Raw genomic sequence first — 14,709 nt, 5'->3', positions numbered from 1 at the left:
GATACCTTTGTGATGTAGACCACTGAGTGACATAATTTTCAAAGCTGCTGTAAGCTTTGCAGAAGACTGCTGTGGGAAATTATTTGATACTTAACCAGTATCATCCTGAAAACTGAAGGGAAAAAAAAAGGTGTGTATATATATATATATATATGTAAATGTGCATTGCAGCCATGAAGTACTGCAGTTTTATCATGGTACTCATTTTAGAACCTTCCCCATTTTACCTAGTAAAAATTACCTCTTTAGTATTATCTTGCACTTATGTGTAAAAACTATGTAAAATACACACACACACACACACACACACACACACTCACTCACTCACTCACTCACTCACTGATCAGCTTCGGGATCATTTCATCTGCTGCTACAATTCTGACAGCTCCGTAAGGGAGTGTGGCTCCTGGGAAATCTGCATCTCTTACACCTTGTACTCCTTTCCCTTCTCTTGCTCTGTTTTACAAAAAAAAATACAATTCTTCCATTGCCCTCTCTTTCTCTCCCTGTGATAATTTTACTGTGACAGTACCTAGACAATATAACAGCAAGAAACAGACAGTTCCACAAATAAGCATACAGTATCTATCCATTCATCTGGCTTATTCCATCTCTTCTCTACTTTATAGTTGCCCCCTTCCTTTGGACACCAGCCCCAACTGCTCACTGCAGCATAGCAGAGTTCAGCAGTTCCCAAGTATGCCTACGTGCCAGAAGCAGGTACTGGAGCAGGGCTGCATGCATTGCTAGCAGCTGCATTGCTTGACTTACATTTACTCAAGAGAGGGAATTAGCTCAGCCTCTCAGCTTGACTAAGCCAAGATGTCTTGTTTGTGAACTCTTGGCGTGCATTTCTGAGCATTTCATATGTCACTTTATTTCTTTTTATTAAGAAAGGATATTATGGATTGTTTGCATTTTTAACTGGTGAGTTTGCATTCACATAACTGCAGTGGAATCGGCAACGTAGACTTTGCGGCTGTTCTCATATGCAGATGCTGTGTCCCTCTTTCTGCTGCAGAGCTACAGTCCGGGAAACTGCAAGTCTTACATCTGGCATGTGTAAATTTATGAACGCATCAGTGCAAATTTCGTAGTAGTGTGTTGAACAGGTATGCACCAAGTCTAGACTCTTTCTGCGTTTTAATAGCCATGGTTACTTGTGGCACACGTGTTCCATGTGCCTTTTTATCTGCCTATAAAAAGGTGGAAAGGCCATGAGCCTTGCTTTCTTCTCTCTAATTGTCTCTAGGAGCAATATATGAATTAGCGTGCGTCCAGTCTGCTGTTTTTCATCAGATTCTTTGTAAAAGCCTCAGATGTTGCCCCTTATATTCATCTTCTTATTCTTGACATTAAATAGCCATAAACAGTATTGTCTGGTCTGGTCTGAGTACTTTCAGTCATGCCTGACTGAAAACTTGCATGCATGAAATTTCAGGCCCTGCTTATCTTGAGATTTATATACATCCAAAAAAATGGTTACAGGAAGTTCTTCCCCTGTTTATGAGAGGCCAGCTCATTGAAACCATTGACTATCACTTTGATTTTCTTCAAGAAGTAGCACTTCACAAAATGGGGAGTTGAAACACTGTCTCTGAATCTTTAAATCTTGAGAAAAGGGATATGTATAAGCTAGCTTCTTCTAGTGCTTTGTGTGGCTAGTAAAAAACCTCGGAAACCAGCATTGAAAAGATGGTACCAAGGAAAGATCTGGCATTGACACCAGTGAGAGCCACACCAGCAAGAGAAGCACCATGAATGGCAGTGCTGATGTGGGCTCATCTAATATCAAAGACTGGCATCCAGAAGGAGAGATTCAAACACTAAAGGAGAGGGTCCAGGTGGAACCCATAAAAAATACTGAAATAAAAAAAAAAAAATCAAGCCTTGCACATCACTGAAGTTTGACAATAAAACGTAGCCTGAGCCAAGAGACCCTCTGTAGAGTCACTCTTGTGCACTCGTATCTGTGTCCAAAGGCAACCTGCTCAGGCACTCGTGACTTCCATCACTACCAGCTACTGGTGCCCAGGCAGAACTGAGAGTATCTCCTGTTGAAAAGGACCGACCGTCAGCTGTCATCAGAGCTCAAGGTCCTCCCGTATGCAAAGGAAGAATCCCACCACACTTTTTGGAGACCTCTAGAGCTCTGCTCTATTTCATACTCAGGACTATGCACTGCCTTAGTGCTTGTATCCAGCTCATCGAGAAACCAGTTTCCTCATCCCCCTTAGCTAATGGTTATCAGAAGAAAAGCCTCTTCCAGCTGTTAGACCTCATCACCCCACCATATAAGCCTGGTCTTTATCCTGTTTCAAGGACATATTGGAGATCTTTAAGAATAGTCTGAGATCTCTGAAGCACCAACGTGGAACACTGCACCAAACTTTGTCAAAAATCACGCCCGCAGGATGGTACCTGTGGCAGATGCAAAGATCAAAATTGGAATATTCCAGTCAACTATGACTAAAAGCCTTACCGTTGCTTGGCAGTAGAAGATGTGATGGCTGAAGAAAGACAGATAAAGGCAAGTTGTACTTGCTGGGATCAATGCTAGCAGGTACTCAAAGGAAGAAAGAATACTTACTTCTCCTTCAGTAACTGTGGTTCTTGATGATGTGACTCGCATGGATCCCATACCCAGCTTCCATCTGTGTTGCTCAGAGTCACCCTCAAAGGCGATCAGCTGTAAGGGTACTAAAAGCACCTCTTGGTCCATCCAGTTCTTATGCCGTTGCACAGAAACTGGAGAGAAGTTGCACGAGTGACGTGTTTCAATTCCAGCGATGACTCTAATTTTATTAGTGGTCACAGCTACTCAAAAGTTTAAAAATTCACTTGCAGGCACATGCTTTTATAATGGGAGCGATAACGGCAGCATAAAATCATTGGCTCTGATATCTGGAGAGTTAATAACTCATGCCCAGTAAGAACAATCTGCAGCAGCTCCACAAAATACATCCCTCATATTCTTGCAAAAATGAGAAATACGTACAGTGTTTCTAATTTTACAGGCAAACTACACTTCAGCTAGATAGCCATGTCCAAGTAATCAGTGAAATGAACCTTGCAGGAGAAGTCTTCGTTTTTGTATGTGTTCTCATGGGGAAAAAATAATTTTTTTGCATAACACCATGATGTTTTCCTTGTCTCTAGAAGCACTTGTTTTTCAGACTCATAACTCAGTTTTATTACTGCATTTTATTAGTAGGCCATCTGAGAAGAACGTGACAGCTGTTTGCAGATTTGAAACTATCTTGGCCAGATCTCTTCAGTATAACGACATACTACTTTTTTGCATAACTCATTTCTCAATTATATTTAATCACTTGTCACATCAATATTTCACCATATAGGAAAAGCATCTATGAGAAATAATCCAGAATTTTGTGTCCAGCTGAAGTGAAAGGAATAAAATGCCAAGTTGTTGTTGTTTCTTAAACTCAGTATTTACAACTGTTGTCTGTTTCGTGTATGTGTGATATCGTAAGACCTCATATATAGCCTGAAGTGTATTACTGAGTGCAAGCTGTATGTGAAATTATTTTGTTGATTTGTATGAAGAGTGCTCAAGATGATTGGTATAAACAAGACATAGCATCTGTTACCATTAGTAAGTGTTACATACGTGTAGACCAAAGAGGAGATTAAGACTGTTGGGTGGGAGGGGGAGAAAAGAGAAGTCTGCAGGCACTTTTAAAGGTGTCTTTGTGTGGGAGACAAACACTATATTTAAAGAAGCCTTAAGAATCACTTTTTAAGCCAACGAAATAGGTTTGGTAAAACTGTTTTTACCTTCCTTTTTTGTCTCTCCAGCTCAAAACACTGGAATCTCAACTTTGTACAGGAATTCGTATGGTGCGCCTGCTGAAGACATCAAACATAACCAGGTAAGGAAGGAGACTAAAATGTTATTGTTCCAAAAGGCAAAAGACTAATTTAACGTTTTGTATGGAAACTAAGAAAAATATCACAAAGACTAACAAATCTAGGTAACAGGAACTGAGTCATCTGTTTGTGCAAATGCTAGCACTTCCACTGGCTTCAACCGAGTTACATGTAGTCTTTTATGCTATCAGCTAATTTCAGTCCAAGTTTCAAAACTGTGCAACAGGTTATTACATTGAACGATATACCTACAAACATAATCTAGGGTATTTAGGCCAGTAACTCTTACTGAAATAAAGAGGGGCTCGGGACCCAAATGTCTTTAAAGGTTTAAATGGGTGTTACTGAGACTACAAACTCCTAGCTAACAGAATGGCCACTTCCGCTAGGTCTGCTAGTAAAAAGAACCTATTTCACGATGTCTCATGCCAGTGAATTTGGTGAAATCCATTCACATCTCATTAAGTGGGTATATCCACCATAAAGTTCAACACTAGTGCTGATACCACATGGCTCGCATGCTAAGGCGTTTCAGCCAAAACTCAAGTACTGAATAGGCCTGGAGAGAGAACCTCCTTCTATCTGTTGCAGGGATGTGTATGCTGTACTTACGTGTAGTTAAAGCCCTCGTATTTGTCATCTGGTCACTTTTCAAGCATGATTTGCAGTAAGGTGTTTTTTGTTTGTTTGTTTTTTGTGTATTTATCAGAGCATGGGTAAGAGAAAATCTAGCATTTCAACAGTAAGGACCTTTTCACATGTATATATGTGCAAGGCATTCTGTCCAGAAGCTTGGGAATCTTTTAAAATATCCTGTCGGTGAAAACCAGTAAGCAATAAGTAGTTAGGAATAGGGTGGACATTCCAAAAAGTGTAATTGGTAGCATGGATGGTGAATGAACGTACCCTCACAGAATGAGAAAAAAACTGGCTATTGTAATATTGACACGTATGGCATTCAGGAGACTACAAAATGGTGTTTCCTCAGCCCCTTAGGAAATGGACATTTCTCTGTGGTCATGGGCTATTGTTTCGCCATTATGTATAGTGGTACTGTACACTTAATTATCACAACTCATTAATATTTTCACAACCTCCCTATAAGTTGTACAAAATTTATAGCGTTTTTTAAAATAGAGAAATGAAGCCAAAAAATGTTTAAGGAAAACATTTTTCTCTGAATGTTTTTTCTCTGAATAATTTCAATCCACCAACCGCAGGTGAACAGTTTCCTATGTCCTGTGCCTCCATTTTCCATTATTGGTTATGCTCTTTAGTTAGCCAGCGTTTCCTGTGGTGCACCATATGCTTTCTTTGTGTGAGCCACTTCAGCGCATGACAGTGTTTCTGCTTTTGCTGCACTGAAAGAGATAAAGTCCTTTTAATTAATACAGTACTTAGAGAAAACAAGTACTCTACTGAAGTACTCTTAACAGCTGGTACACTATAACTGCATTCATGAGTCAACTAATTTGATTTTTGGGGTGAAAAGCTGAAGCAGAAACTCAAAAACCAAAAGCCTTTTTCCATTTCTGCCTACTTACTTTCTCAATGAAATGTCAGATTTATGATTCACATGTCAGAAATAATGTTTTTTAACTAAAACGAACTTCAAAATATTAATTCAGTCCCCTAATTTTTGCCAAAAAATGTTGACCAGCCCTAACTTTTTGACTTCTAAATAGATTGCTTAGTATAGCATTTTTATCAGGTGTCCAAAATTAAACAACTGTATGTAAATATGAGGAGTGAAATGAGCTGCTCAAGGTCCTATAGACATTACTAGCAGTACTAGAAATAGAACCTAGTGTAGTTACACTCCCTATTGCTTTTCTAATGTTGGACCCAACGTTGCAGCATCACTTGGTGGATTGTGAAAGGTGATGGACGCAGATAGACAGCCTTGCGCAGTCTGCACATGGAGTCCAGTACAGCCATGCTTTGAAAGACTATCAAATGGTTTAGGACACAGCAGTGGGACTGCTCATTTCTTCTTTAAGGGGCATTACTAACTGTTGCCTGGTTGACAGGATCTGCAAGTAGTCTTCTGGTACTGATGCTTGAGCATAAATATTCCCAGAGATGACTCACTGGGAAAAGCCTCGTTGGAGGGCAGAAAGGCTATATGCTTTTACGGTCAAAACACCTGTCCAGTTTCAATGGAGAAAGCATAGAGTAAAAAGTAGTATTCTACTGAGACACTTAGCAAGTGTTTATACATTTCATCTCTTATTTTAAAATCCGCATAGTGAGAATGGATACTCACTTGGGCTGTGTGAAAACAACTTTACAGGAAGCTTAGGTTAGAGGACTGCCTGAGATTTTCCTCTGCACGTCGTAGCTATTCCAGCTTCAAGGCAACTTGTTGGAATGTAGCAACACCACAGGATTGCTAACAGGAGGTGTCAAAGAGATTCGTAAGAAGATGGTTCGGTTTAACAGTAGCAGAAGGGCACATTGCAGGGCACTTTGAAATTTTCTCATGTTGTTGCCTGAAGACTATGCTTGGTTCTTAGGAATACAGTCTCACTCTAAATCTCACTTGTGTCAAGATGTTTAGCATCTTTGGAGTGTGTATCACTTCCATTCAGATTCTTCAAGGCTGAGTTTTGGGCAGCAATGTTAGGAATAACACATCTGCAAAATAGTCAGAAAGTTAGGTACAGATGATATTTACAAAAGTAATTGTAAGCCACAGTGTTCAGATCCAAATTTTTAACTACTTCTGAAGCAAGCTGGCACCTACTAGCAGCAATAATATTAAATAATAATTGAAAATGTAATGAAGTCATTTGGAATGACAAAGCAAAGTTGTGCAGTTAATTCACTACCAAGCAATACTTTGGGCAGATGTTAGGATGATGCATGCCTTTGTATTCCCAGCAGGCTAAACAGAGAGGCATGAGAATCATTCCTTCTTCCGTGTTGTTGCCCACTGCGCGCTATATCTAACAAGTTGTGGGTATTTCAGGTTTCAACACAGCCAGTTCCACAGGAGCCCAGCAGAAAAGATTATGAACCGTATCAGCCGTTTCAGAATTCAACCAGAAGCTATGACGAGTCCTTCTTTGAGGACCAAGTGCATCACCGTCCACCTGCAAGTGAATACAACATGCACCTGGGACTAAAGTCAACTGGCAACTACGTCGACTTCTATTCAGCTGCTCGTCCCTATAGTGAACTTAACTATGAAACAAGCCACTATCCAGCCTCTCCCGACTCCTGGGTGTGAGACTTGGGCAGACACAAAAGCTCCAGGAACTGTGCATGTGCATGCATACCACAAGACATTCTTTTTCCTGCAAATTTAGTTTGTTAAAGCCTGTTCCATAGGAAGGCCCAGATAACCAGTATGGAAAAATAAAGATTTTTTTAGAAGGCTAAAAGAAATGAAAGCTAAACAAGGGAGTAATTAGAAAGATATATATATATTATATATATATATTACAGTGTGGGACAACTTTACTGTTGGCCTGTAGAGTCTAAAGTTCGGTGCCGTATATTGAATGTGGCTGAAGGAAGGAGGGAGAACATGACAGTGGATGTGGGTCAAGAGTTAAGCACAAGTAACTGAGCAGCGTACATACTTTATGGGGAACAGCTTCTCACACTTTGTTTAATATCCTCATTCATTGTGAATCTAGGCTTCAAGTTGCATTTGGGGTTTCCTCTGTACAGCAAGATGTTTCTTGCCTTTTGTTAATGCATTGTTGTAAAGTATTTGATGTACATTACAGATAAAAAAACAAAGTGCATTGTGTATATTACACCAATGCCACAGTGTTCTTCATCTATGGTTCTAAATATTGCTTCAATTTCAAATTTTGAAGGATGTATGAATTTCCAGTTTTTTTGTTTTCTTTTCCCCGGTGCGTTTTAACAAAAAAAAAAACAAAAAACAAAAAACAAAAAGGAATATTTAGCAGTATTGTTCGTTCTGATATGTGAATTTGTTCGTGGCAACTAAAAAAAAGGCATTCAGCAGTTTCTGACAATTAACATTCATCATTCCACACTCCTTGTCAACAAAGTGCTTTTTCACTGCCTAAAATTTTAGATGTAGATATTTGAAATAGATTTTTTTCATTTATACCAGTTTTCTTTATGATGATACAGTGTTAAAGGAAAATAAATTACAATTGATCTGTCATCCATATTTGCTAAGAATGTCTATTTCCAAGAATCTACCATACAAATACACATTCTTACTTGTGTGTGTCCACGTATGCATAGTATCCTCTTTGTATGTATGTATGTGTTTGAGTGTGTGCGTTTGTGTGGTACAAGAATTACTTTCATCCAGTGTTTTCCTTGTTCAAGCTTTAATTTTTGTTTGATCTTTCTGGGTTTTTTTAACAGTGGAAACTCCAGTATGTGCTTTCTCTTACTCACTTTAATAACCATCAATAACAATTCAAAATTGTTAGACCACTTAAAAATTAAGGGGGGGGTATAGGATTTTTTGCCGATTCCTTCACCCTTGGGTGCCATTTTCTTGATCTTCTCTTGAGGAAAGAAGTCGATCCTGATACTCGCCAGCCACCAACCAGCAAGTGCTCAAGGAAGACAGAGTTTGATCTTGCCATCTCCCTGAGGGAACGGAAAGCAAAGACCCAACAGACTTAAGTCTGGAGTCCCCAAACTCTTCAGGCTACAGAAGGGTCCCGCTCCTGAACTATTAGGACAATCGGTTATTTTAAACCATACCAAAAAAACCCCACCCAAAACACATTCCTCAAATATAAAAACACTGACCATTTCCGTGCATTTAAAATAAAACCCCAAAAAATTAAAATTGTAAGGGACAGAGAATTTTTTTTTCTTTCAAAAATAAAAAAAAAAAACACCTAGGCTAGAAGGCCAGAAGAGCCGGGATATTTATCTTGGCTTTTGGGACTCTAGAAGTAAAAAAACCAGTACCTAACACTTCTTTGATCCAGCCAACAGTTCAGTGTACTGCTGTCGCAGAATAAGACCCATCACAAATGGACTAGTTGTAAACTGTTTAAATTCCAATTAAATGAATTATTTTAGGTTACAAACATTTTTGTGGTTAGTCATTGTAATAGTCTTAACGTCCCCTGGCACACTTTGGGGTGCACACACGGGGAGGATTTGCTCACAAGTCATTGCCTGCTCTAGAGACAGCAAGCCAAGTAGTTCAGGCAGGCAGGCAGGCACGGTGAGGTAGAATTGGTTTATCGGTAATCTAGAACTATAGTTTAATCTTTTTGGCAGCTTTTCCCAGTGTACGATATGTAACCTTCTCTGCTCTTTGTAGTAAACAGGGGGAAAAAATCGCATGCAAAAAAAAATTTAAAAAAGGGTGGGTGGGAGGGGCACAGTGGGCCAGATGTATAGTGAGGTAGATAAAAATATTATTCATAGTTTTGGACACAGGTTGTTTATATTTTATTTATTACATTGATTTTAATAAGACGAGTGACATTTGCAGTGCTCTTTTGAACAAAGCACATTTTCAGTATAAAAGCTTTTTTTTACTAAAGAATGTCACTAGTAACTTGAAGTTCTTCTTGACTGCCTGGTAACCATCAGATCAGTGCAGTTCTCCAAGAGCAGGATTGCAAACAGGCCTAAGGGATCTTTGACTCTACTTGGAGTTCTTAAGACAGACGGTTCTTGTAAGTTGGATTTATTTGAATTCTTTAAAATATTAAAATGCCCGTGTTGACCCCTTTCCGCTCCTCTTAGAAATTAGTTCAAGTCAAATGTTGACCATTGCTTAAGTGAGAGATTCTGGATTGATAAGTGGCACAAAATCCCTTTTGTCTATGGTTTATGTTGTTTTGTTTCCATTCCTCTGTAGTAGCAAGTGCTCCAACTAATAATGTTCACTCTTGCTGTACTGAGTTTTGAAAAGGTGTTGAATTACCTGGCTTTTTTTCCAGGCTTGGAAATCCAACACTGCTGCCATTCCGAGCAAGATATATATGATGCATTCTTTTTAATATTGAGGAAAGTATCATTACCTGTTGCTGTTCCCTTCATTCTTGTACTAGATCACACACAGAAATAGAGAAGAAAAAAAAAATGTTCCAAAAAATGTATAAAATGCAATTGATGTACTGTAAAATGTTGAATTTTTTTTTTAACAAGCTTCGTATTAGAATCTTGAATCAGCTGTGTAGAGCTATATAAATCTCACTGGTTTATTAAATGCTGTTTATGGTCTGGAAGGAATGGTTAACCTATCTCAAGATAACAAATTTGCACTAACATGAGCAATATTGATTTGAAAAAAAAATAATATGAATTCAATATTTAAAAGATAGACTATGATTTTAAAGGTATATTAACACTGGAAGTACATTTTGGCAAATAACATATTTAAGCCCAAAATATAAATGGTTATGTCAGATAACACAAAAGAACTATAACAAAATAGACTGAGAAAAAAAATGTGTTTCACTGTACATGTTGCTAACATGTACAAAGACAAACTCATATTGACATATTTTCTATTAATAAATCCTACTGTATTGTGGAGACTTGCTGGTCATAGTGCAATATGTTTAAACTCAAAAGTTGACTCTGTAAGTTGATTCCTAGCTTCACACAGCCAACAAACCCCGTGCAATCTCTTTATTTTAATGATTAATTGCCTAGCCTTTTGACTCCCCGGCTCCCACCGTGTTTTCCATGACGTTTAGGAGCGGAGCCTGCTTTGCAACAGCAAGCCAAGGGGAAAGGTGTTTCAAAACAGAGTTGACACAATTCACCCCTAATTATGGCTGCTAAAGCTTTGCTGCCAACGCTTATCTGGAAACACTATGTCTATACCATTAGGAAAAACGAAAAAACTCAAGGGTGGGGCCCCTGGATAGGAAAACACTATAAGAAATATGATCTTGGCCTCAAGAACAAAGCCAAGAAACTGAGAGAGAAACCTTAATTCACCTATGCATTGCTGAGCATCCTAGCGTGCAGCACATATTCCAGCCCGGGAAAGGCAGCTCCTCATCACCGGTGGTGCGATGGGCCAAACAAGATAGTCTATGCACTGAGATCATCTAACGTTGCCAGCAAGCTAGCGTGCTGCGCATGTAGCGGCGGGAACACGAGGCACGTGGACCTTTATGCGAGAGGAGCGGGAGGGAGCAGCAGAGGGAAATCCCGGGTTACCATCGAACCCTCCCAGCTTCGCCCTGCAAGCTGCGGCATCCTGTGGGCGCTGCCGCTTCGCCCTCCTGCAGCAGGTGCTGCCCGCAGCGGGGGGTCTGGGGGCAGCGCACGGAGGAAATGCCCACGGGGACAGCCTGTTGCTGCCGGCACGGGGAGGCTGGGAGCGTCCCCGCTCCCGGCCCCTGACCCTGCCACAGCTGGGGCGGCCGCCAAGCGCCTCCGGCCCCTTGCAGCTCACAGCCCGGCCTTTCCCCTTGAGGGCAAACGAGCGCCAGCATCTCCCAAAGACTCGGGTGGTCGAGGCGACTCGGCAGCCTGAAGTCCGGTCCGGACACTTCTTCCGACAGTGCCGCATCACTCGGGAGCTCTCCGCAAGGCTCGCGGGGCAAACGCGCCGTGGCGTGAGCCAGGCACGACGCTCGGGCAAGACACCGCGCCTGTGCGTTATTCTTAAAGCTGAATCCCTGTGAACCTTCCTTCAGCATATTTAATGCAATTTCAAAATCAGAGTCCTTCTTCTGCGAGCACTAGGGTTGCTTTCTCGGAAGAAATCGCATGCTAACTGCTTGCAGAATTTAAGCCTTTAACTTAAACCTACTTCTAAAGCCCCCAGAAGTCACTGGAAATACTTTTCAACCTCACGGAGCCACGGGCCGTGCCCAAAGTGAACAGCGGCAAGGAATAGGGGTGCAATCCTCTCAAAGGATGAACGCATCGAGGCCATTCCCACCGATGCACGTAAAGGTGTAACGACCTAGGAGAAGGAAAAAAAGCAAATTATTTCCTAGTACCTGTCTGTCCACACTGACCATACAGCCTTCAGCTGTCTGCAATTTTCTTTTCACTGCTTGAAGAGACTGACTTACATGAAAAGCATTTGCGGTGACTGATGGCTGCAGCTAATTTCGGCAGCCAGATGAGCAGCGTGAGAGCCTGAAACACCTTTGCCTGCCAGACAGGCACGGCAGGAGGGCTGCCACTGATCCTGGGCAAGCCGCGCAGCAGCGGTTTGCCGATTCACTGTTTTTCACAAATTCAATTAAAAGATTAACTTGCAGAAGACTTTTCCTTCCTGCATAGCTGTGGGCTTTGCTTTTTAAATGCCTCACTTACTATACGCGGCTGGTATACAGGCACAAAACTTTCAGTTTGAGAGCCGGACTCCAAACGACATAAAGCCTCAGTCGCTAACACAAGGGACAGTGTGAGTTACCTGTGCCCCAGCTAAGGTCTGTGGTTTGGGATCCTTTTTTTATTATTATTATTTTGTTAATTAGGGTTTCGGACAATGACGTTTTTGATTTAATAGTCTGCCAAATGTGTTTCGACCTAAGTAAGAAGAACAAATTATGTTACTATGCAATTGAAAAAGTTTGAAACAAGTTGTTTTGACTTTCTAAAATTTGGTGTATGTATGTGTGTAGGTTAAGAGGTGTAATTTAACGACACTGTGCTGCAAATGCAAATTATGCAGACTATTAGACTATGAAATCCCAGCTCGATCGTGGTGGCTGTGTATACCATATGTGGTTAATAACTGCAAATGAATAAATTTAAGGTCAAAAAGGTGTTAACTGTTGGGGGGGAGAGCTACTCACTAAAGTGGCGAAATGATGGCTGTCATTCATCTTGTCTTGGCCGTGCCACAGTCTAAGCCTGAAGTTTATCTGCGGTGTTAACTTTACTTTTAAAAACAAAAACAGTTTTATGAACCAGAACAGCTTCAGGCACAGCAAGATCTGACCTGCTGAACCAAGGGGAGTGAAAACTGGTGAATGAACTGCATAATATTTCATAATATTTTATCATGTCTCCAGTAGCGCATCCAGCAGTCATGAGTCACCCCAGCAAGACTGGACACATTTACGTACTGGGATTACACCTACGCCTTGTGGTGACACACGCTGACACAGGCACAAGGCCGCCTGCCAACGGGCTGCTTGAGCCCCGCACCATGGCCAACAATGTTTTTATGGCCAACAATTTTTTTCTGAAGCTCCAGCAGATACGTGTGTGGGAAGCAGAGCAGTAGGTGCACGTCTCGCTGTGATGCGCCGCTAGAGGGGCGTCTGGGGTTCTTCGGGGTCCGGGGTTAGTTGCACTGAACTCGAGAGATTATCATTTGTCAGATATAAGAATTTATTAGATCTAAGCAGTTCTACACATATGACGGACACTGGACAACACTAAACAATTAACAGCAGACAATCTACAAGTATAACAAAGCTAAGAAGTATAGTAAAGAACTAAAAACAGTAGCACAGTACACACAGTGTACAACAGTACACAGTGCAATGACTGCTCTCGGATGCACGGTATAATGACCGCTCTCGCCCTTTCCTTGTCCTTATGGACCACCCCTCCGGTATAGTTTTCCCCGGATTGTTCTCACCACGCTCGAGCTGCGCCAAGAGGATTCAGGTTCTCCCTGGCAGCTGGCATCAGGGGCATCCCCGCTGACGGGTGGGTTGTCGGGTCGGCAAGCCAGCTGATGGTGAGTCCAGTCCACCCAGAGGTATGGGGCTTACTTTCTTTTATCCTTCCCGGGCTTAGTTCATTATTCAGTCAATCAGTGCCAGACCATAGTTGGATAATGGAACCGATGGCCTCGAGTGATAACAGTACGGATGCCAACAGGATGGTCAGCAGAGTGCTCAGCAGTATGGTCAACAAATAACTGTACATATATTCAACAGATAACAGTACACATTCAACAGCTATCAGTATGAAATTCCAAGGTACCTAGATGCTTACAATGTGAGTCTGCACTCATGAGGCTACGGCAACCCCACGGTGTGGTGCCTCTGGCCGTGGTGCACCTGGGGTTCCTAAACTCTTGAGGAGCACCCCAGAGCAAACCCCCTTCTACGAGCTGCACCATCCTGAGTCCCACGCTTGCCTGGGTGGTGCCTATCACATGCCACAGCAGAAATCCTGCTCTTTCCCCCAAGGGCTTTATCCCACAGCAGAAAGCTGGAAGAGCAGAAAGGGGATGGGAATGGCCAAAAAAAAAAAAAAAAAAAAGGCAAAACGTGAGCAGGGCAGCAGACAGTAGCATGGCTTTGCCATTGTTATCCCACCACCACCTCCTGCCAGACACTTTGGCAGAAGAGCTTGCTGCAGTGGGGAGCTGGGTCAGACTCCAGGCGAATGAGCAGCACCCATGGACCGGTGGTTGGCAGAGCCACCCCATGCCGGGCAGAAAATCCAGCCCATGCCTGCAGTTAGGAGAGCATAAACCTGCTTAACGATATGTTAGTTCTAATTTTCTTGCTGTGTCGTAGGGTTGGGGTTAGCGGCTGATGCCTAAAGGCAACCCTACCCTCAAATCACTCCAGAGGGGGAAAGGAGCTACGAAAGGTTCAAGTGCTCTGTGAGCATGAGGTGGGGTGAACAAAGGTGAATGAAAGGGCCAGTGGGCAGGTCTGGAGCAGGTACAATTCACGTGTGTCATTTCATTAGGTTTGGGACCCCATTTCATTGGGTTTTCAGCTCCTGCTGAAAAGGGCAGCGTGCTGTAAACCAGAGGGGAGTGTGTTCGTGCACGTGCGTGGATGGCTGCTCCGGTGAGGTGCCCAGCAGGGCAGCGATGGCTCGAACACAAAGCAACCGCACCCAGACCCGAGATGCAAAGCTTCCACTCCAGAAGAAGAAAGAAGTCCAACGCGACTCCTT

At 42.0% G+C, this 14,709-nt stretch overlaps 1 protein-coding gene across 5 annotated transcripts in view; it reads left to right on the top strand.

The window, feature by feature from the left end:
* Nucleotides 1–8,273, top strand: part of CTNND2 (catenin delta 2) — a 669,170-nt gene extending 660,897 nt beyond the window's left edge. For all 5 annotated transcript variants that reach the window (XM_068931423.1, XM_068931424.1, XM_068931421.1 and 2 more), the window contains 2 exons: nt 3,820–3,893; nt 6,863–8,273. In XM_068931423.1, the coding sequence (XP_068787524.1) occupies nt 3,820–3,893; nt 6,863–7,123 (335 nt within the window). In that variant the 3' untranslated portion in view covers nt 7,124–8,273. The remainder of the gene's footprint in view (nt 1–3,819; nt 3,894–6,862) is intronic.
* The last annotated feature ends 6,436 nt before the right edge of the window (nt 8,274–14,709 follow it).

Source organism: Struthio camelus, chromosome 2 (genome assembly GCF_040807025.1).
Source record: "Struthio camelus isolate bStrCam1 chromosome 2, bStrCam1.hap1, whole genome shotgun sequence".
Taxonomy (NCBI): Eukaryota; Metazoa; Chordata; class Aves; order Struthioniformes; family Struthionidae; genus Struthio; species Struthio camelus.
Note: the sequence above shows the minus strand (reverse complement) of the source record. Positions and strands in the feature narration are given on the sequence as shown.